General features: G+C 30.9%; 2 protein-coding genes across 2 annotated transcripts in view; both read right to left on the bottom strand.

The window, feature by feature from the left end:
- LOC125814277 (cyclin-D2-1-like) overlaps nt 1-25688 on the bottom strand; it is a 211034-nt gene that overhangs the window by 96254 nt on the left and 89092 nt on the right. The window lies entirely within an intron of this gene.
- LOC125814257 (serine/threonine-protein kinase-like protein At3g51990) lies at nt 7425-9045 on the bottom strand. Its single transcript, XM_049493719.1, has one exon. The coding sequence runs from the start codon at nt 8886-8888 to the stop codon at nt 7425-7427; it is 1464 nt and encodes a 487-aa protein (XP_049349676.1). The 5' UTR covers nt 8889-9045.

Here is a 25688-nt window from a genome sequence, read left to right as displayed (position 1 = left end):
ATCCGCCTCTCGGGAATGAGTTAGAGGATTGATGGACGGATGAAGTTGGGCAGTTGGAAATAATGTTGGAGAAAGAGTGGTGTAGTAAAGAAACTGTCGGAAAAATGATCACAAGCTCGGTCTCATGTTGCTTTATTCTGTTTCAGTATAAACATGTGGGCCTTTTTCTTTCTTCCCTCTATCTCATCATATATACCAAAAACAGACATTAATCATTTTTTGTTTTCTCACAAATCAATTATAATAAAAACATTACAGCTCATTCCTCCTAATAATATGTGGTCGTTTTTCAACCGCTCTCTCCTCTTCCATATATTTTTCATCGTTCGATCCAACTCAATAACTTTAATTCAAATATCTTATGTGTGTTATGAAATTCATTCAATACGTACGAATGTTTAATTGAGTACGTACTCAATAACTTAAAGAGACTAGAATCACTAACACATGAACTTTAAATTCTGACTCCCCTCAATTAATTATATTCTTTCATAATGCGATATGTGTCCTTTTATGAACCCCATTAACCACATTTGATGAAATTATTTTCTTTAACGTTTTCAAGTAAAGTACCTGTAGGCCATGTGAATTTGGTGTCTTTAAGATAATGATGCTCTTTTGTTTTTCTCCGTCTGTTTGGGATGCTCTGTCACAAAAGGAAAAATAAATAAAGTGGAGTATTTAGTTATGCCTTTTACCCTTTTCACATATTTATTTACAAGTATTAGTAATATTTAATGGGAAAGAGACAAAAAATATTTAATTATTTTATATTTGTTGTCATATTTTAATTTTTTGAAAGTTAACTTATATAATCTTTAAAGTTAAATTAGATTAATTTAATATTTTAAAATTATACTTTAAATATGTATGGAAGTATTTCAAGCCAGCACACGGCGGATTATGAGTTGTGCAAATACAAGTCACAGGATGCAATATACTAATGTATTTAAAAACTTTAATTTATTTTGTTAGTAACAAAGCTAGTCAAAATAGGTTTAGTTTTTGATGGATGTGAAAGCTAGCTAGCATAGCTCCTTGATTATTTAAATGAAAGCGCTATCTAAACCGAAAGCATCCAAATTAAATTATCATTAGAATGTCAAATAAGCGAGTTAGACTGATTTTGAGAAAGGAAGGGAGAGGGAGTCAAAATGAATTTATATTAATAAAGGACGTCCGTAACCCAACTAATTATTCAATTCTTATTGAATTTTTAAATTAATAAAAAAACCTAAGTACCTAACTAATAAAAATTCTTTTAATATAGTTATAATAACATATCAAACAAAAACTTGAAATCTTAAAAATATTTAAACTAATTTTCGTAAGTCAATCTCGACTACATATTATTTTGATAAGCTAAATTAGATAAATCAAAATAAACTGAGTGAATCAAACTTAAACAGGTCGAATAAATTAGATTCTCCTAAACTAATTTTTCGATCCCTAGTTTTGATATATTTATGAGAAGGTATGGAAATGGTTTACATCATGTGATGGAACATTAAAGTCATTTGTTATGAAATGATTTGAACCTTAAAACCTCTCAACATCAAGGTTATTTGATTGGTCTAATAATCCACACAATTTTTTCAACTAAATTGATCACCAATCTTCATCTTTTGACTTTTTGTTAAGCTTTTAGCATATGCATTACTGGTGTATTCTTCCACGATCCAATCCCTTGACCTCTCAACAGTGTTTAATTTAGAAAATTGCGTATTAGTCAAAAGACAACAAATTCTTAATTGGAAGCGGATTTCATTTTTTTTTTTAATTATTATTATTATTATGATTGATTTACATAATTAATTATGATAATTTCACTAGAAAGAACTTATTTAGCAATTCTATGTTTTCGTCGTATGTGACAATACTTTTCATTATAATACATAACCCTCTCAACTTTTTATGTTCTCAAGATTAATCATCTTCTAATAGTTGAGAATTGAGATAGATTAGATAAATTACATTGGTGTATCGATACTTCATACTTCATGAGTATACTACAAATATAAAGAACAATCAAAGCACGCTTAGAATTTATCTTGTAAGTGCAGGAAATATTGCATGAAGAAGTAGAATAATTCAAAATTTTCGAATGTAAAAATATGAGGAAGCAGACTATTATTTATCTAGCCAATAAAAAAAAAAGTGTGAACAAGTGCTATTATTGAAAAAGTCGTAACCTGTTTAATATGAAAATGTATGTTCCCGAATGTACAGATTCCTTTTTGTCTTCTTGGTTAATAAATTGGCCTTTGAGCCCTCATTTAATCTTTTTCAAAAAAATGAAAATGTTTGTTCAAATTGCATCATTTCTCTTGATATATATACTCTCTGTTTATTTTTACTTGTCACACCTTGACTTGACACATCCATTAAGAAAAAAATATTGATATAGGTATTTTATCAAATTATTCCCAATTAAATGATGTCTTGAAAAATAATTTGAAAAATAAATATTTAATGCTGAGGATAAATCATGAAAAAAATTTATTGTTTTTTCTTGATATATCAAAAGAAACAAATAAAAATGAAGATCTATTTTAAGAATAAATAACAAGTAAAAGTGAACGGAGGAAGTACATTTTCAGAAGAAAAACATCTATTCACTTTCTCTACACCTCTTTAAAAACCTAACAAATCCGAAAAGTCAAATATTTATTGATGATATCATTGATGGAAAAAGCTAATTTGATTTAAAGCAGAGGAGGTTACCTATTTCTGAAATTAAGAGAATGTATATATTACATCATGTGATGGAGTTTGAATTTTTAGCCTAATTTGCATGATTTGACCTTAAAAGCCTTCCAACGTCAACAATCCTATTTTTTTCCGTACATGACCTAATTATCACACCATTTTACAACTAATTATCTAAGTATCCTTGGTCTTTTAACGCATTTTTACCTTGTGTAGCAATTCATCAGAAATTTGGTGAAATTTGTTCAGATTTCTTATCACTTATATTAAGGATGTACATAATCAATTATACACTCATATACAATTATTAAACTCTTAACTTTTATGTACCACATAACATTTTAAAGAAGGGTATGCACTGGATCATCCTTCGCCTAATATGACAACACCCATGCATTCAACCACATAAACTTAAATATTCAGTAAATGTATAAAATATGTATAACCGTGTATAATTTGTGTATTTGTGTAAACCGGTTAAAAGAGGTACACTATTATGTATAGATATTTATTTTATGTATACAATAAAAATTCTGTGCAGAAAAATTATATAGTTTTTAATTATTATTTTGATGGACGACTATACTTGACAAATATCCCTTTAAATTTTAAGTTAAAGCTGCCCTAATTTATATTGTAATCATGGAGCCTGAAGTAAAGGGACAGATCAATGTGGTCCAATTCAAATATTACATGGATGACCAAATGTGTTGGGCCAATATTGACTCTAAATCGGAATGCTAGACTTGCAAGCCAAGAATTCCTAATAATACTTCATTTGATAGTAACGCGTGCCAAATTAGACTATGATTCAAATGATTATATGCTTCTAAAATTGGAAAAGTTGCAAATATATATAATTCGATCAACTTATTTATCGACATGAACAAAATATATATAATGTATACATATTAATGTATATATTGTGTATAAATATGTATAGTTTGGTACGTAAACTTTCTAGTGGAAAAGAGATGTTCACCTTTAGATAGAGCGAGATAGGGTTGTGTACCATCGGGGTTCGGTTTTGAAGTTTATCGGTTTGACTTATTAATTATTGATTTGTAAAGATGCTAATCCGTTATAGAATCATTAAGATATTGGTTTATCGGTTATTGATCATTATCGGTTTAACCATTAAGATTTGACATAAAAAAATAATTGAAAATTACTTAGAAACAAGGTGACTAACTAAATGAACCATGTATATGAGTTCACAGATTGCATCTTGCTCAAAAGCAAACACTTTTACAGAATAACCAAGAATTTGAGACAATAAAAAATAAAAGTAGGAAAACTAATCTCTAAGTCAAGGACTTTATATATAAAATGGTATGAATATAATTATTTAATTTACTATCGGATTATCCGTTAACCCATTTAAAAAAAATCTCAAAACATTAAGAACCAATAACCCGATAACAAAAAAAAACCTCATCAAAACCACTAAATCAATAATCCCTTACTGATAAATCAATAATTCTTTTCGATTCAAATTATCAATTTCGATTTAATTTTGAACCCCGGAGGCGAAACGATGTGTGTCCTAGCGACTCGTATACTCCAAATCAGGGAAATAACTAATGCAGTTCTCACATATAATTGAATGATGAACACTTGAGGCCATAACAAGGACAAAGTAATATTAAATGTTGTGGGGAACACTTAGTGAAGGGAGCTTCTATAGCCTTTAATTCCTCAATGATAATCCATATTTAACCTTCCAAGGCTTCCACATTTTTTTTCGTCTACTTTTATTTGTTAGGTTTTATTTATGATAATCAAATTTACATAAATTTGAATCAATATTTTAAAATCTATGTTTTCATCATAATAATATGAAAAGAGTCATAATTTATGTAATATTTTTTTGTATGATTTTCAAACATTTTAACTTTATTTTTAAATATTGAATTAATTTCAAAAATTGATCAAATTGACACAATAAGTAAATATGAACCGAAAAGAGTATATGATAACGACAAATTGCATATATCAATGTGGAAGAAATAAATAAAACAAAATTTGCTCTAGGGATTGTACAATTCAATAATGGGACAAGTGCCGTTAAGTTAGCTAGTTGCATATATACACCACAAGTTGTAGGATTTTAGTGCAGTGTAAGTCAAAAATAATTAATGTCCAATAGTATTAAAAGACATTTGATATTTACAATTCATATGAATAAGGACATAAAATTATCCAAGTTTTCTTCAAGAACCATAAGCTCTTCATTCTATCGTAAAATTATATAAAAATGATCCAACTTGTGGATAATCCAAGTCTTGTCAAATTTTGGATTTCTTGTACAGCTCAAAGTTTGTGAATTTTTTTGAACGTTGACATTAATATTGTTAAACAAAGAAACATACATCAGCTGTTTGGGAATAACTAGTTATAACTATTGTTGACTACGAAATCGATCTTTATTAGATTATGAGCCCGTTTGAAATTGCTATTAAAAATAACTTATTTCTCGAAGCACTTTTTAAAATAAAATTATATATTCAAATAAAACTTCAACTTCAAATCAATCTGATTTCAAATTACGTTATAAAGATCTATTAAGCTCAAACTATAGAGTGAGCCTCATCAGTGGCGGAGCCAAGATTTTTAGTAAGGGGTGTCAAATATTTGCGTTGCTATCAAGGATAGAACAAACAACCTCGAACAGTTTTTCCAATCCCTTAGCCACTACACTAAATCTTCAACTTGTATCAAGAGGTGTCAACAATTTTATATACATTTATTAAGCCAAATTTTAACCTGTATATACAATCTAATTTTTCGACGAAGGAATGTCGCCTGACACCCCTTGCCCTATAGGGTAGCTCTGCCCATGGGCCTCATGAGCAATATTTGTGGCTAATTAATGCACTGGATCGAGAGAGAAGCCCAGTGTAGCTCTATGAAACTGAGTTGAAAAGAAAAAGAGTCAAAAGTAATGGAACATAAATGGATGGAATGACCATAAAATTATGACAGTCCAATTATATATATATATATATATATATAATTTAGACTATGTGGAAAAATATAGGTATACAGAAGTAAACTGTATTTTATTTCATAATAACGTGTGGTGCTCTACATTGCCATAAATTATAGCTAGTTAAATATATATAAATACAAACAATGATTGCATTATTACTAAGAAACCTTTTAGTATATATATAATTTGATCTGGCGAAATAATAGGTGCATACATAATGCCACCAAAATCTACTATATATTCAACTATATATTCTGGATCAGAACTCTAAATATTTGAATATTTAGTTTTTTTTTCAAAGTACTCCTTTCCTTCGTTTATTTTTGGTTGTTTTGTTTGAATTATGCACTCATTAAGAAATAATAATTAATATGAATTTGAGTTTTCGAAAACGATTGAACTAGTTAACTATATGAGACTCCCATTGATATTTTTTATTATAATATTCATATTAATTAATGTTTAATCTTAATCACGAGAAATGATTTGAGAAATAAATTATTAATATTAAGGTCAAAACATAAAGAAAAAAAATATCTTGATATATTAAAGTATTTAACATAACAAGTGAAAATTATATAAAAATATATTTTTAATGTAATAAACAAGTAAAAAGTGAACTAAAAGAGTGATAAATAAGACACTAAACTATTCCTACATTACAACATGATACACGATAGTTTATTCTAAATGAAATTAAATAGTGGAAGATTAAAGCCGCTATACATAAATGCTCTTACTTCACCTATTATCAACAGCCACCTCTCACTTAATTAATATCTCCATTATTACTAAACAATAATCTTCCAAATTTCTGCCATCCCATGTTCCACTGAATCTCAATCCTCACTTAATTTAAAATTAAAAGATATATATGACCATGAAATTTGATTAGATATTAAAAATTATTTTTTGAAGTTTCTAAAAACTAGTTCAGACTAGTTTTGAATTTTTGGGACTTCACTTACAAAACTTTAAAAATTACTTAATTTAATAAAATGTTCATATGTAACTTTAAAAACTCAATTTTAAATTTCAACTTCAAAATATACAGTGAAACAAGAATTTATTTCATAGAATCAACTAACTCAATGGTGGGAATAACAGATACATGAGTGTCCTTAGAAACAGTGTTGTCACAGCCTGAGAAGCACATCCAAGTCTTGAGAGAAAGTGGCCTGCAGTTTTTGCTTCTTTTGGAATATGTCTATCTAAAATTTTTGTGATATTTTATAATTAAAATTATTTTTGTGTACAAATTTTGAGTGTAGTCTCAAAATATTTTGTAAGGTAGATTAATAATATTTTGATGATAATGACATAACTTGAGAACCTATATATGCTCTAATACATACAAATTACAATATTTAATTAACACTATTGCAAGCTAATCTCAACAAGGTATATTAGATTTCAATTCTATGAGCAAATACAAATTTCTCTTTCAAGCCATGAATGAATTTAATATAGCTCTTCCAAGAGAGTGATCTTAATGGTGAGAAAAAATATTACAAATGTCTAAAGTTACAACAAAAAGGCAAGGAAATGAATAATACAACAAGCAAAGAAAAAAATGATAATACAATCAATTACTCTCCCTTTTAGAGATCTTTCGATAACATATCCAATGAAATCTAATAAATACGATTTTAGAAAGGTCTAACGTATTACGTACGTATTTCTTACCCCTACTTTCTAAAACTGTTTTTGAATGACCCTCAGCTCAAGTGCGATCTTTTCCTACATCAACTAACAATTTAGACTCCTCTAATTCTTTTCCATTTGGTTTCTTTACAAACTTAACCACAACCCCATTACAATTATTCTTGTGCATTAACCTTGTACTACTTTGTATCATGCCCATTGATCTTGACTTACTCAACCTTACTGTAGGCATCTTCACAGCCAATCCTCCTTTCCTCCTAACCGTCTGATTATTATTGTTATTAGCCAGATCAAACGGTTCAGATGCAATCTCACCAAGTGAACCAATAGATTTCGATCTAATTACTGGTTTTACTTTTTGACCAATCACAGCACTTCCTAATTCTGTGGTCGTCACATTGGATACTTTCCTATTTCTTCTACTTCCCATTCTCGAGATCTTAACTATTTCAATACTTTCATCCAACGGCTCATATTTCACCACGCGCGTTGATTCCCTCACGCGCCCCACTCGCCGCCCTATGTTATTCCATATTGGCGAGCTCATTCGTTTATACACCAGTTTTAACCACTCCACCACCTCCGCCATCGCCGGCCGTTTCGCCGCCGTCTTACGGACGCATCGCGCTGCCACTATAGCCAACTGCCGTAAAGCTCCGTCGTCCTCCGGTGAGGTGAGTCTCGGGTCATAAATCTCTGTATACTCGCCGGATTTAATCAACGGCACAGCCCAATCCACCACTGATGGCGGACTGTAATTCACGTCGATTGCGTTCCGGCCACTAATGATCTCTAATAACAAAATCCCAAAGCTGAAAACGTCAGATTTTGTACTGAGATCACTCGGTGCTAGATAAGCAGGATCCAAATACCCCAACGTACCCGCCGGCGGCGTGCTTTTAACGACGACATCTTCAACATGACCTCTCAAAGACAACCCAAAATCACCAAGACGAGCACTGAAATTCCCATCGATTAGAATATTGGAAGACTTGATATCTCTATGAATCACCGGCGGATTTGAAGAATGTAAAAAATGAACACCCCTAGCAATTTGTAAAGCAAATCGAACACGACGAGTCCAATTAGGAGGTTTAGAATGAGAATGAAGCAATTCATACAAAGACCCATTAGGCATAAACTCGACAACAATCAATTTATTCTGATTCGAGTCCACCGCATAACCCAACAAGTTAACCAACCGAGGGTGGTGTACTCTAGAAAGAATCTCAATCTCATTTTCCGCCGGAGAATTAGTAGAACTGTTACGGGGTTCAGTTAATTTACCCCTTTTAACAGCTACAACAGTGAGCTTAGTTTGATTAAGATGAGCTCTGTATACATATCCATGGCTTCCTTTACCAAGAAGATTATCCTGAGAAAATGCATTAGTAGCAGAGTGAAGATCAGAGTAAGAAAACTCTCTGATTGTAAATGGTTTATTATGAGTTCGATTCTTTTTGAAGTTCCAAGAATCGCAGGTGGCAATAGCAGATTCGGCATTGCATGAAAGATAACCCATAATAAAGTAAGTTAAAAGAAGAAGAGAAGTAGTAGTAATGTAAAGAAGAAAAAATGGGGTTTTGAGAAAAAAGTGAAGAGGCAGAGGCCATAACTGAGGAAGAAGAAGAAGAAGAGTGGGTGAAAGGTTTGAGGGGTTCGTAAAGACATAAAGCGGTGGTAAAGGACGGGTCTTTCTCTCTCTCTTTTTGTATTATTTTAACAGCTTTTGTTAATACCGATTTGAATGGTAACTTGTGAAATGTGCAACCCCAAAGTAGGAGAAAATGATTAAATTAGTCCTTAATGTATGAATTTAGTTCCATATGTTTAAAGTAATTAGTTTAATTTTAAGTCATATACTATATAAATAAAAATAGTGTTTATTTATACACTAATAAGAATTGTGGTAGAGTGGTAAGTGTTTATTCATTTTTAATCAGAGATTTTGAAATTGAATCTCTCTAAATTATTGATGTGAATTCAAATTTAGTCAAATTGCACTAGAGATAGAAATCTAAAATTCTTATCCATTTTTTTGTCGTTGTTATTCTTACTTTAAAAGATAAATGAAAGCTCTTCGCATGTAGGAGGATGTCATAAATACTAGAGTATCAAATAGCAAAATTTTGGGAGTATTATTGATAATTTAGATATGTAATTAATAATTTGAAAGGTTTTTATATAATTTTACTTTCGCCCTTTATTTCAAGCATGCCTTGATTTGACTCAATTCTTAGGATATCTTTTACTAGAGGCGTATTAATGATTATTTAAAATTGTAAAATTTGATCACTACCTTATGTAATTAATACTAAGAATATAAGGGGAAAAATATTAAAACTCTCTTGATTTACTAAAATAAATAAATAAAAAATAATAATATGTTTTTAATATTAAGAGTCAAATAAAATAAAACGAAAGAACTAATTCATTCTGACAATAAAAATTAAAGAAAATCATTACTTATGTGACTTAAATTTTTTTATCACTTTTTGAAGTACATTCAAAGAACATTTTGATCATGTTTATACATTAAGGATTAAATGAAACCAGTCTCAAACCTTAAGGACGATTTTGATTTATTTTTTCCAAAAGAGAAGATCCTATTGCTGAACACGTCCTCCAATTATATTCTTTGTAACAATTTGTCAATATTGGCTACAAATTTCATTCACTTAATCCTTTGACTTTGTTAATGTCAAAAAAATATCTTTTGACAATGTTTCTTTTACTTTCCGTCCTTTGAAAACTACTCTCAATATTTCATACTTTACAGCTTAATTTTCTATTCATGTTTATATTTTTCTCACTCAATCGTGCTGGAAGGAACTATTTTTCTCATAAATATCACCACGTGCATAAAGATTATTATTGAGTATATTTTGATTGTTTTTATGAGTGAGAAACCCAAATAAATTAAAGAAATGAGAAACTTTTACAATGTCAAAATCTAAAGGGTTAAAAGTTTAAACATGAAAAATCAAAGGACGATTAATTTTACATTCTCTTCTTAATTAGTGAAATAGTAGCTCTTGAAATTTGCACCGATGCATATATTACTTTTCCTTTTAGTAACGTTGACGTTATTATAAAAGAAAAGATTTGTTTTGCTTCAATAGATAAAAGTAAAGTTACTATGTAATTACAATAACCAATGGGGTAACAAAAAAAATAATTAAGAAATGGAGGATTCAAGACGCGCCAGTCATTAAAATTTTAGGTCTAAACTTAACCTCAAGGGCATTTTTTGATCCCATAGGTGTAACGACCTGTTCCCGTCGTTATGGAAAAGCCAACGGAAATTTTTTTTGGGCCAGAAAACTTTTTATTAGTAACTTGAAATTTTCTAGCCTAGTCCAGATTTGGACGAAATCAGAGTCAGTGAGGTCTAGGGAAATCTGGTAACAAACGAGAGGTTTAATATGGAATGCGATTACATGAGTGGATAGCTAAGACGTTACAGAATCCGTACGACTATACGGAATCGAATTCGGGCGAGTAGAACTCCTGAAACTGATCTTAGCGTGAACAAATATGTTTATGAGTGGCATTGGTTGAAGGTGTGTTGTGAAATAGGTGTTTGGAACTCTTTATTTAGCTCTCTGTTTCCGTGCAAGCACCTAGGGCGGGGCCGCTGAAGCAAGATGAGGTCCGCTGTGACGGGACAGTCGCAACTTAAGTCGGAAATAAACCTAAGAAACGTCATTATTTTACAAATTTTGTTCTTAAGAGTTAGGAGACGATCCCAGGCGATCTCTTAGCAGTTTTCCACGAAATTTGGTGCTAAAGGTAAGGTTTTTACTGCCCTAATCTATGTTTCGATATGTAGAATTTAGTTTATTGGGTAATTATCGATGGGGGAGGGTTTCGATCTAGGAATTATGGTGGAAGAAAAGCCTAATCTGGGTATGGGGAGCTTGGGTTGGCCTAGGGTGTTGATTATAATGCGGGTAATTAGGCCTCGTTTATTGATCCTTGTGTTAATTGTATGTTTTTAGACCACAAACAAGTAGGAAGAATCCAGAAAGGGAAAATTCAAGTGCCTCAAGCGATTCAAGCTTGGATTCGAGGTAGGTGATGGTTGTGATTTCATGTTGTGTGATATATGTTTGTTCTTGCTTCATTATGATGCATGTATGTATGCGAATGTTGCATTATTGATCACACAAATCATAAATGCGGATAGTTGAATGATTGAATGCCATGAATCATGACTTGATTGTATGATTATGAGAATATGCTTGTGATTGTGATTGTGGCTTGTTGAATGGATCGAATGTTGCGTTCTGACACACTAACTGGGATTGGTTGCCATGTACCGGCATAAACATTGAAACGGGTGTCACGATCCGACACACTAACTTGGAACAGATACCACGTACCGGTACACTAACAGTTTGTGTATGGGTTCCATGAGAGGACCATTGAATTTGGTTCCGTGAGAGGACCATTGAATTGTGTTGTGTATCTACTTGTGATGATTACATTCATATCTAATGATGATTGATATTGGAAGACTGTATGTTGCTCTAAAATGATAACCAATGTGTATTATTGAGAACGTGAAATGCTACATTGATCCTGAAAAGATGACTTATATTGTATATGTTCGGCATATGCTTGTTTTATAATGTTGTGGTTACTTGCATGTGTTTCACTTATTGGGACAGCCGTGTGATCCTACCAGTACATTGTGGTTGTGTATTGATACTGCACTTGCTATTTCTTTGTTGAGTACCAGGCAGTGAACGATTCGAATTCACGAGTGAACCAGTTCTTCCAGGCAGCCATGAGTTCTTTATGTCTTAGTCCACCCTTTTCGGACTCAGACTTTCTAGTTAGTTATTCGTATGTTTAATTAGGTTGCACTCCTTCTTCTTAGACTTGTCATAGTAGAGTTTTGGTACAATGACTTTCAGGTTCTAAGGGTTGTTCTTCCGCATTAGTTTGGTTAGTTATTTGTTTAAACCTTGGAGTTTATGGGAACTATATAATTTCTGCATTTAAACCTGCTTCCGTAACTTTAAATGCCTTAGTTTTGATTAAGTTGTGTAGTTCTTTGGTTCCAATTAGTAGAAATGGTTCTCCCACCGGAGGATTAGTGTGGGTGCCAATCACGATGGTCTGGATCGTGACAATAGGGGGGAAGAAGGATATTTTTGAGTCATTTTAAATAAGTTAAGAATATTTTTGACCCTTTATCCAATTTTAAATAGATGAATCTAGAATTTAAACATTATAAGTTTAAGTTTAGAATATTATAACGGCTCATTTGATTTATTGAGTTGAAAACTTGATAATTATAATGTACAACTACTTATTAATTTTCTTAAATGCATTTATAAGGTATGGTAAAGTTGTTAATGTGATATCAATAAGGAGAAACATGTTGATGTGGGAGGGTCGAAAACAAGGACGAGTTAGTGAGGTCTATTTAATATAAAAATAAATACTTCATCCGTCTCATTTAAATGATATACTTTTCTTTTTAATCAATTTTTAAAAATGACATATTTCCTTATTTATCAAAATACTAAATGACACTATCAATATTATACACATGTTAGGTCCTACTTATTTAACAAAAAGTTGAGGTGTACTATTTTTAAAGATAGTTTTTGATCATTGCAAACCTTTTCTATATTTCTTAAATTTTGTGTCAAATTAAACTATATTCCATGAATTAAGACGAAAGGAGTAAAATGGTCGTAGTAAACCGACTAAATTGGGATGAAATACACAGAAAATATGAAAGAACCTGTTTGACAACCAAAACAAGGAAACAAGTAATGAAAATAACAATAATTTAATTGAGTAGACATCAATAGTTAAAAGTTTTCATTGTATTCTCCGCAACAGCGCCAATTATATTCAAATATATGGGTAACAAAATAGTAACTTATTCAAATAAGAAGTACTCAGATAAAAGCAGTCAACCAATATACTTGTAATAGTCAAAAGTTAGTATCGATATGCGAAGCAGTGGCGTGCAATATAATAAAAAGAAGATTCCAATGGATGATACGTATTTTTATTTTTAATCAGAGGTTTATATCTGAGTTCAGAATATAACATTGTTTTTGTTAAAAAAATTTAGTGATATTTTAAATTAGTTAAATCTCAAAACGAGTCTGAAACAAAAATAGAAAAGAAGTGGCGTGCAAATGGCTTAGGGAAAAGGAGAGGGGGAATATTTCGGGTACGTGATCTAAATACAGTAGGGTCAAAATGTTACCATCATTTAATCAACTTTAATTATTTTTAGCGTTTTTTTGCTTTTTAGTCTCCCCTTTTCAGTATAGTAATCTTATTAGTGGGGTTTTTTTTTTAAAAATTATTAAAGTTTCATAGAGTATAGTAGTATACTTGCTCTAACCATGCACAACATAATTTTGTGCAATTTGAAGTTTCTCTACCATACAAAATTTTTAAGAGTGTATTATTAGTGTGCTCTAAGAGTCGCAATTTAAATTAATAAGAAATATTGAAAATCATAGGATTATAAAATAAAAAAATCAATTAATAATCTTTTGTCTCCTTATAATGAAAATTGTTACTAGGAATCTTGGAAGAACAAAAGGATAAAAAAAAGGTGGGGTTAATGATTTGACTATAGATATAGGTCTATTCACTATCAAATATCAATTCCAATAATAGTTACACATTTCTTTTTTTTCTTTTTTTATCAACGTTTATATTTCAAATATAACAAAGTTAAAAGGACACCTAATTAGGTTATAGGTTTAAAATAATCCATTTTTATGTGGATAGGTAGCTTTTCATACTAACAACCTAACTTATAGTTTGGCCCTTCAAAATCATAAATGTACAGTAATTTTCTATAATTAATTTGTGCATCGACTAATTAGCCCAAGTGACAGTTAAGCTAGTGCTCAAGCAAGTACAACAACAAAAAAATTAAAGTACAATAATTTCTTGTGACATTTGTCTTCATCATGTTGATTGATGAGTTTGTGGAATATATAATAAAGCAAGTTCATGAAATAATAAACTGTTAACAGTAATTTGTGAGTAAAATAGTGAAACGTCCTCCTAACTTATATTTTCTTAAATAATGTATAAATGAAAAACACAACCTTAATTTGGAGATGGGGAGTAACATTATTTTTTTGAACGTTCTATTTAAAGAGTAGTGACTACTTAGCTAGTTTTTATTAGTTTGGCGTTTGGCAATCATATTAATTAGGTGCGAAAATGACTAGTTAAACATGTATCTCAATGCCTTAATCAATTAATTAATTAACTCCCCTAGATCTAGTCCTTAAAACTTTATTTGTGGATTTAAATTCTTTAGTCAATCTCATAAGCATCATTTTTGAAAATGAGAGGAAGATATTTTTCTTCTTCAACTAAAAAAAAGGTAAAAAATAGTTTTCGTTTCCTACTAAAAATGAGTACTATTTAAGGTTAAAAAACGTGGAAAGATGGCAAAGCAAAGACAAAGACGTTTTAGAGGGAACGTGTTGATGTATGATATAAAATATAATATATATTTCTTATATAATTAATCAACAAATGTAATTATTTTTAGTCGATATATTCGATATGTACTTGCGCATTTAAAAAGCTACCTAACTAATTTCTAACTAGAGATGGCCATTTATGTCTCCTCCAAAGAAGAAAAGGTCGGAAGACTATATTCGAAACCTACCAGAATTAATGTCCATGTGCATATGTTTTTTTTTCTAGCTATTTAACTCGTCTTTATGTCATTTATGTAGTGACATTTGATTTTATTATATAGAGAGTTAAAGTTATATAATAATTGATGGTGTATAAATATTTATAGATATAATCTCGTCACCTAAAAAGTTATTAGCAGATAAATCTATTTAATAAGCATTAATGAGAAAACCTAAAATAAGTGATTAGTATTATATTACTCCCTCAATCCCCCTTTAGTTGTCATGTTGCGTTTTTCAAAAGTCAATTTGACTAATTTTCAAAGTTAAATTATATTACATTAATTCGATATTTTAAACTAAAAATTTAGATATTCAACAACTATACAAAAAGTACTATAGATTGTAATATGATGAAAAAATACATCGTAAAATGTTAGTCAAAGTTCTTATCGTTTGTCTCTAAAAAGGAAAACCATGACACCTAAAAAAGGAACAATGCGAGTATAATAGATGAACTTGCCACCATCAATATTAAATAGGTATCAGAATTCTATTTTCGATTAAAATGACATGAAAGCTAACTATGAAAAATAGCATGACTTTTGAAAAACAAAACAAAGTTAATTATAATAATAACTCACTCAAAATTGGGTGACTATCGAAACTTCTAACTAAATATAACCATTGCTAAATTTATTATGTATCTTAACAAATCTAAATAAATTGTATCACGTATTCACCAAGGGTGAGTTAGAACTAAAGTCGCAAACAGAAACTACAGGTTGTCACTTGTATATATAAAAATCTTCTTTATCTTTGATTGAAGTTAAAATTATGATACTGATTTCTTACCCTTTCCCATGTATTTCAGTAAATATATTTTTAATTCTTTTTATTGGTAGTATATTTTTTCTTCAATAATTTCTAGTTGTTGAGAAGATTTTTTTATTTTTTATTTTTAAAAAAGAATTTTGTAGTTGAGTCTAATTAGTCCAACCGACAGAATATGTGGAAGAATTCGTGCTCAACATCTTCAAAAAACTCAAATAATATGTGTATGTATATTAATATTAATTCAAACGAATATATTTTACTAAAGTCAAACTCAATAGGTTCCCAATTCTGCCTTTTTAAATATTAGGCAATATTGGTGTGTCCTTTTCTTTGGATTTTTTTTACTTTAAGGTGCATCCAATTTGAATATACATGCCGCTCTAATAAGCTTAAATATAGTTGGGTTGAATATGTGGTACTCTGTAGGATGGTTGGAATCTCGTATTCGGTCGAAGTCACAAATTAAAAATAATAGAGTTTTGAAGTTTAAGTTTTGAAAATAGAAATATTTTTAGTAGAACATGAGTTACCCCTCAATAGGTCTATCAAGGACGAATCCAAAGGTGATTTACAAGAATGATATTGGAGGTGGATAGTTTTGAATTTTTGTCCTTACTTGTTCATAAAAAAAATTCAAGTGTAACAAGTTTTAACTTTTGATCTCGAAGGTTTACCTATAAGGAAAGCAGAGAGCAAAAAATTCAAAACCACTTATCCTCAGAGACATGAGGTTTGATTTCTTGAAGTCCAAATGAATCAAGTAGTGAATTTTTAGATACTGAATAACTAAATATAAAATTAAAAAAATAGTGGTGTCGGACAACCTTAAATTTGCGCAAGCAACATATTTCAATTTTTTTTGGAAAATGACATTTTCACATAAACGTGTTCTCCAAAATTGAAGGACATAAATATTAGCAGAAGTATAATAAAATGAACTATTGATGTATTGTGCCTTTTGGTTTTCTTTCAAATAATTTTACAAACTAAAATTTTAAGAAATAATACAACAAAAGAGTATTTTATGAACCTACGTAAGTTGAACAACTTAAATTAGCATCAATATTTTTCGCCTCTTTAATTGTCTTTTGTCCATGAAAGCAATTTAAGTCTAATTTATGGTATCGATAAGTATAGAATTGTTGATAAGTATTTTTCTATTTTTAATTAGAGGTATCATATTTAAGTCATGAGTATAAAATTGTTGATAAAAAACAATTTACTTTTAAAGTGGGACTTTCTAACACAAATTCAGATTAAACGACCTTTAAAACAGATAGAGTTGGAAAATAGAAAACATATAAACGTAAGTCTAATTTGTTTAACAAATGCCCATATTAGGTGGAGTGATAACTCATTGGAATTATTATTATCTTTCCTATTATAATTATGTAAGATACAAAGTTTATATTTCCTTGTCCATTATAATTTGTATGCATTCCAAATGTCAACGCCGTGCAAGTGACGGACGATTTATTACAAGCAAATATTTGTCCAGTTTTTCTAATTTAAAGAGTTAAAAATCAAAATCGAAAAGAGTCAAAGAAGTCAACTAAAATTTATTATTATTTGGAAGTTACTATCACAAGTTGTATTTTTTTTTCTTTGAAGAGCATCTATAGATTTTAATTTAATACTCTATTTAAATACTGAAAAGTACAGATGAAATTAGTTCAAGTTAATTACATTAGTATTAGGCTGCTTATCAAATACTAATATTTTATTTTGGTTGAGAATCGTGAGGTTCAAGATTTATATCTCAACAAGAGAGACAAAAACATTAGGTGATTTTTCTCTCATTTGTTCTAGGCTTAGTGGCCAATCATCAATGTTATCAGCTAGTACCTGTTATTGGTGGGGAGTTTTAAATTAGTCGAGTTTGTGCAAGCTAATAAAGAAGATATCAACAAGTCAACAATAATTTAAATATTAGGAATACTATGGAGTTTAATTTGTACTTGGGAACAAAAACAAGAAGATGAATGTTGTGAACATGGATAATTCCGGTCATGTTTATGGGCTATTTATTTGGGCCAGGGGTAAACCGTGAAGAGGTCAAGGAACAGCCCAACAAATTATTCATTCAAACAAGGACAAATTACTTAACTACACTCCTTTACTTACCTTAATATCTATTTATCCCTACTTATTTCAAAAATTTCAAAAATCCCTTATTTACCTATGTATCCCATGCACAACGGTATGTATCCCGCTATGTGGAATGTATCAAACACTATGTATCCCGTGCACAACGCTATGTATTCCGCTATGTGGAATGTATCAAACCTAATGTATCCCGTGCACAACGCTATGTATCCCGCAAACATCATTTTTAAGGGATTTTTGATAAATAGAAAACTAGAAGGGATAGGATGTTATTTAGTACTTATAATATGTGGTTCCTATAATTTATACTTCATACAATGCTTATGGGCCAATTATTATAGTGTGTTTCAGTAAATTTCACAAATAGACAAATCAATATTCTCACATTTATAGGGTTAGGCACAAAAATCATGTGGATCAGCTCTTAATCTTCAAATGGGAAACCAGTTATGTAATATTTAGCCCAATGCCCATGTTGGGCCAAGCTTGCCACAGAAAATGCTAAAATACAGGCTCGATTAGCCCAATGGATAGATTTACTTGAATGGACTGGGTTGTACATTAGTTCATTTATTTTAGGAACTGAAAAAAAGAGGGAAATTTACAAAAATTTCACTAGTTTATGAGCTAATTACTTATAGATACATTCTAATTTGTAGTATTACGAATCTCACCAGATTATGGTGTGTAGATACATGTATTTCGGGATATATGAGGGCCAAAATTATGTGTAGTTTGTTCTAGATACACTGTATCTAAGTGGATTTGGATGTATCTAAGATACATAGAGAAATCTCGCTCTCCCCCCTCCCAACTCGCACGCCACTCTCCTATGTATCTGATATCCCAGATACATGCAAATCACATGAGATACACACAAATACATGTATCTAGTGTGATTCACATGTACTTGGATACATGACTATCTCCCTCCCCATCTCACCCGCCTCTCTCCCTATTTTAGTGTATCTGATAGCTAAAATACACCTATTAGAATTAGCATATATAATATGGATGTATGTCTAGTAAGCAATATGGATGTATGTCTCGTAAGTTAAATTAGGAATATGGTGTATCTTCCTCTATATATATATGGTAGAAAACTCTTAATTAGTGGTAAGATACGAAATCTTTTGAAAGTATAAATAGGATTATCATACAGAATACAATATGAATGTATGCCTAGTAGTCATACATTCATATTGTATATTCTAATTCGTCAGAGACCAATTCTCCCTCTCATATGTATGCAGAAACATGATCGTTCAATGCAAGATTTAGGCATATAACTCGTCAACATTATACTCTCCTAGATAAACTTTCAGGCAATAAGAGGTCAGCCATGTGCTGCATAAAGCAAAGAGGAAATACCCAAAACATTGTATTAAACAATCCAAACTCAATGTCACACATGACTTAAAATTGATTCTTGTAATAAATATATAGAATATCTGGAAGTCGAAATGATAATAAATATAACAGGAATTAGTAATATCTATTTTCCTAGCTTAGACTTAATTTTTCCTTCGATGGTGGACATAATTCCCTGGTTCATGGTTTTTCATTATCCATTTGAGCTCGATCCTCCTTGTCTGCAACAATTAATTATGATGTATGCCATCAAAATTAATGGGATCAATAGAACAACATGGAACTAATATCATCTATGCTAACAACTAATAATAAATATTTTTTCAGAACAAGCTAGATATGGTTGTTGCTTTACCTCTCATCATCCGCCGGCTGAAAAAAATTTTCACTTGCCAGAACACAGCGGTGTATGTGACACCTAACAACTGAACCAAAATAAAAAAAATATGAGGGTAATAACTCAAAAAATAATCGATCAACCAGCCAGCCAGCAAGGGGTTTTGAGTACCGTATAAGAAACGAGCATCTCAGCACCTGCCTTCGTTGCCTTCGCATCGCTAACAGGGCCACTGTAGTATCTCTGGAATAGAGAGAATGTTAATAGGCAAAAATTGATATTACTAAAACAATTGAACGTACCTGACCAAATTTGATGACGGATTGGTGGAATCTGGTGCGGTGCAAGACGCCACCGTTTCTCATGCTAGAAACTAAATGCTTTGTCGTGATATCAATCGTAGCGTTAAAAAAACGAGTTAACAGTCCCATCTACAACAATTGTGAATCTGAAATCACAAACTAATAGAGTAGTAGCGGTGGATCAATAAATTTTATGTAAATGATTGTAGGTCTAAAAATATAATATTTTTGTCCCATTTAATCCTTTTAACTATTCAACAAATATTATAACTCAATAGCTGGTTTAATGGTGTTAATTTGACTCATCCAAACACATGTAGTTTTCAAAAACCAACGCAAAGATCTGGTCCTCAATTTCCCCCAAAATACGATTCTACTGTAAGTAGCAAGCAACACGGTGCAATTCACTACTTATGAGAGATATGTGGGCAAATTTATAGACCATTGTTTTGTAAAGAAACACAGTCGAGGGGCGCAGCTAGGTGGAGGTCGTGGGTTCAGACTAACCCATTAGTTTTTTCGTAGACATTGTATTTATACTAGAAAATTAATTAAAAGAGTATTTGTTGGTTGTGACTGGATAATTTTTCTTCCTTTATAAGGTGAACAAGTTCTAATTCAAAAAAGAATAAAATATTATGGAGATGACATTAGTGACTATGCTTGTATAGATTAGCGGATTTACTAATCAAACGAAAATGACCTTTTTTGGTCTATGAAATTAGCAGATCAGTAAGAAATTCTGTTGACAGAAAAGAAACTAAGGTATTAGGAAAGTAAGAGCAAAAAATTTAAGACCACTCATTTTCAATGAGACGAGCTTTGATTTTTCGAAGTCCATGTTAATCCAGTGAATTTTTAGATATTGAACTACTAAATAAAAAAATTAAAAAAATCGTGGTGTCGGACAACCTAAAATTTGTGCAAGCAACATATTTCAAATGTATTGGAAAACAGTGTTTTTGGAGTCACATGAACGTGTCCTTCAACTGTCATCTATTAGCTTCAAAGTGGCGTTTTACGTGTTAATTGATATTTTACATAGTGTTTTATGTGTATTATGTCATATAGTATATAAACGTTTATTTATTTAATTTTATATAAGTTTAAGTATCTACTTATACATACCCAAAATTAAAGGACATAAATGTTAGTTAAGGCGAAATCAAATGAACTATTGATGTATTGTGCCTTTTGATTTCCTTCCAAGTATTTTTACAAACTAAAACTTAAGAAATAATAAAAGTAACAAAAGAGTATTTCATGAACCTACATAAGTTGAACAGCTAAAACTAGTATCAATATTTTGTCGCCTCTTTAATCGATTTTATGTGGTTGTTGTTTTTCCAGGGAAATAATTTAAGTCTAAGTTATTAGTACCATTGTGGTAAGTGGTAAATGGTAAATATTTTTCGATTCTTAATTAGAGGTCTCACGTTTAAATTTTGATATAGAGTTGTTGATAGAGAAAACATTTTACCTCTAAAATGGGACTTTCAAACACAAATTGAGATTAAACGGGCTTCAAAACAGCTACGGCACATCAAATTGGAAAACATAAAAACATATTATTATCTTACACATTATAGCTATGTAAGATACAAAGTTCATATTTCCTTGTCCTTCATTGTAATTTGTATGCATTCCAAATGTCAACGCCGTGCAAGTGATGGACAAGGAACAGCCCAACAAAATATTCATTCAGATAACGATAAGGAAAAATTGTATGAAATAAAAATTATTAATTCAAATTAAATGTTATAGTCATAGTTTATTTTAATCGTAATTCGCAGTAAACATTCCCTTTTTTTCCATCTGATTCGATACACAATTAGCCATTTTCAATATAGAATTAGTCATTTTATACATTTCGGTATAAAATGTGTTTGTGTTTGTATAAAGCGAGAGAAAAGTGTATATACAAATACATATATTTTCGTCCTATACACTTATAATTATACAAATACAGATCTTATTATACAAATTACAATGTATAAATGAATTTATACAAAACATAACAATTTGTATAAAACTGGATGTTTGTAACGAATTATACAAATCAAAAGCTCCATAGCAAACATAAAATTTGCTATAGAGCGCAATTATGCAAATTATAGCTATAAAATACAAATATGATTTTTATGTTTGCTATATGTGAAAGTTGCTCCGATAAGTTATATTTAGTCCAATGCTCTTGTTGGGCCCGGCTTGTCACATAAAATGCGAAAATACAGGCTCGATTAGCCCCATGGATAGATTTACTTGAATGGACTGGGTTGTACATTAGTTCATTTATTTTAGGAACTGAAAAAAAAGGAAAATTTACAGAAATTTCACTAGTTTATGAGCTAATTACTTATAGATACATTCTAAATTATAGTATTACGAATCTCACCAGATTATGGTGTATCTAGATACATTTATCTCGGGATATATGGGGGGTCAAAATTATGTATAGTTTGTTCTAGATACACGGTATCTAAGTGGATTCGGATGTATCTAGGATACATAGAGAAATCTCGCTCTCCCCCCTCCCAACTCGCACACCACTCTCCTATATATCTGATATACCAGATACATGTGAATCACACGAGATACACAATAATATATGTATCTAGTATGTATCTAGTGTGATTCACATGTAGTTGGGATACATGACTATCTCCCTCCCCATCTCACCCGCCTCTCTCCCTATTTTAGTGTATCTGATAGCAAAAATACATCTATTAGAATTAGCATTATATAATATAATATGGATGTATGTCTCGTAAGTTAAATTAGGAATATAGTGTATCTTCCTCAATATATGGTAGAAAACTCTTAATTAGTGATAAGATACGAAATCTTTTGAAAGTATAAATAGGATTAGCATATATGTCTGGTATTCATACATTCATATTGTATATGCTAGTTCGTCAGAGACCAATCCTCCCTCTCATATGTATGCAGAAACATGATCGTTCAATGAAAGATTTAGGCATATAACTCGTCAAACATTATACTCGCCTAGATAAACTTTCAATTACCTTGGGCAATAAGAGCTCAGCCATGTGCATAAAGCAAAGAGGAAATGCCCAAAACATGTATTAAACAATCCAAACTCAATGTCACACATAACTTAAAATTGATTCTTGTAAACATATAGAATATCTGGAAGTCGAAATGATGCTAAATATAACATGAAAGTAATAAATATATATACTTAATTTTTGCTTCAATGATGGATATACTTGTTCTTAAATCCCCTGGTTCATGGTTTTTCATCATCCATTGCCTTGGCCTGAGCTCGATCCTCCCTGTCTGCAACAATTAATTAAGATGTATGCCATCAAAATCAATCAATACAACAAGATGGAACTAACATCATCTATGCTAACAACTAATAATAGTTTTTTTTTTTTTCAGAACAAGCTAAATATGGTTCTTGCTTAATTACCTCTCATTATCTGCTGCACGACAGGGCTGAAAATATTTTTGTAGTGCCAGAACACAGCGGTGTATGTGACACCTAACAACTGAACCAAAAATATAATGAGGGTAATAACTCAAAAAATAATCGATCAACCAGCCAGCCAGCAAGGGGTTTTGAGTACCGTATAAGAAACGAGCATCTCAGCACCTGCCTTCGTTGCCTTCGCATCGCTAACAGGGCCAGTGTAGTATCTCTGGAATAGAGAGAATGTTAATAGGCAAAAATTGAAATTACTAAAACAATTGAACGTACCTGACCAAATTTGATGACGGATTGGTGGAGTCTGGTGCGGTGCAAGACGCCACCGTTTCTCATGCTAGAAGCTAAATGCTTTGTCATAATATTAATCGTAGCTATAACATAAGGTTTTATAAGTGCCTTCATACTTACTTGTGAAGATATCTGTATGTATGTATCTACAACAATTGTGAATATGAAAGAAATCACAAACTAATAGATATGCTCAATCGCCGGTCTTTTTTATGCTACCTTTGTTAATGGCGGTGGATCAATAAGTTTTCTAGGGTTTATATAAATTTTGAGAGAAAATGCTTAGCTCCCTTTATAGACATTGGAATTTTGTGCAACTACAAGACGTATTCAATTTGAATTGAGACTCTAGAAGGTGTGTTGAGTTTTAATTAGAATCTTAGAGGTTATTCAATCCTAAACCCTCTTTTATGCATGGGTACTAAATTATCTTAAAAGGCATCTCAAAAAATTTCATAGAGAGATCAAGATCTCAAATATTCCACAAAATCGTGGAATATTTATATAGAGCTGGGGCGGAGCTACAGCCCGTGAAGGGTCGTCGGAAAATTAGATCGTATGTATAGGCAATATATTCTGTGTTATTTCGTTATATAAATAAATGCACACACTAAAGCACAGTGGAGGTTGATGGTCCAGCGGTAAGCATGTTCAGTTCAGTGTCCAACGTCTGCGGTTTGATTCTCGTTAAGACAATTTTATAACAACCTTTTTTAAGTTTAAAGAAAAAAGATGGGAAATAAATAGAAATCACATGTTATAGGTTTTATAACTAGTTCTTTATTCAGCATCATTAAATACTTTTTTTACAACGAAATCAATATTAAAAATGATACACATTCCAAATTTTTATTGCTTTAAAAAAATTATTCATAGAGAATTTAATATTTCTTATATAATTAAATTGCTTTACTCTCTATCTTACTTGTCTAGTTAATAAAGATAGTTGTTCAATGTTATTTGTTAAATTTAAAAAATTAAGAGATAATTTATTATATTGTGTTTATTTTATTCTTATTATTAAATACTATTCACTTCTCCATATTTAAATAACTGATAATTAAACTGAATAATATAATAAAATTATCCTTCTATTTATTGTTTCTTAAGAATGTCAAGTCAAACAAACAAGTAAAGACGAATGAGAGAGTAGTAGTTAAAACTGTGTTTTGTTGACTTTTCGCGGTTAGTTCTGATTTATACCATTAGTAATAGTTTTATAATTATAAATGTTCATATGATTTAGTTAAATGATATGTAATTTAATTTCAAATCTAGGTGCATCCACTCATTAGTAATAAAAAAAAAATATTTTGTACACCCATTAGCTAAAAATAATAATTTACTCTTTGATTTTGAATGCCCTTAACAAATTTTCTAGCTCCGCCACTGATATAGAGGTCAAATCTAAATCATCCTAGTTCAAAAAATACGCTACTAACGACCCTCGAATCATGGATAAATCTTATGAGAGGATAATCAAGGGAGAATCAGAATTGTCACGCCCGAGCCTACACCGTGGACGTGGCCAGCACTCGAAGACCATTGCTGGCCCCAAGCGAACCCTTGGCCTGGATTTCTGAACTCAACGGAAGACTTAAACATAAGAAAATATAACTCATGCATAACTTGAGAAATAATAGTTTAGCCAAAGTGGCAACTCAGTCTTTAAACAACATCTGAATGATAATGTAAAGACAACTGAACTACTAACTGTCTATGAAGCCTCTATAATACTGAGATGGATGTTGGGACAGACCCCACAACATCCTAATAAAGAAAGAAAAAAAACGAAATAAAAAAGTCCTCCGAAATGCAAGGAGGCTCACCACTGACTCTGGAGTGCTCAACTGGATCAACGACGCGTTGGATGCTGATCCTGGTTACCTGCGTCTGCATCATAATAAGATGCAGGCCAACTGGCATCAGTACATTGAATGTACGAGTATGCGAGTTGGAATGCTGAACCATAACTTAAGCT

The sequence above is a fragment of the Solanum verrucosum genome, unplaced genomic scaffold (genome assembly GCF_900185275.1).
Source record: "Solanum verrucosum unplaced genomic scaffold, falcon-dt-bn FXZP01000230.1, whole genome shotgun sequence".
Taxonomy (NCBI): domain Eukaryota; kingdom Viridiplantae; phylum Streptophyta; class Magnoliopsida; order Solanales; family Solanaceae; genus Solanum; species Solanum verrucosum.
This window is presented reverse-complemented; position numbering and strand designations above follow the sequence as displayed.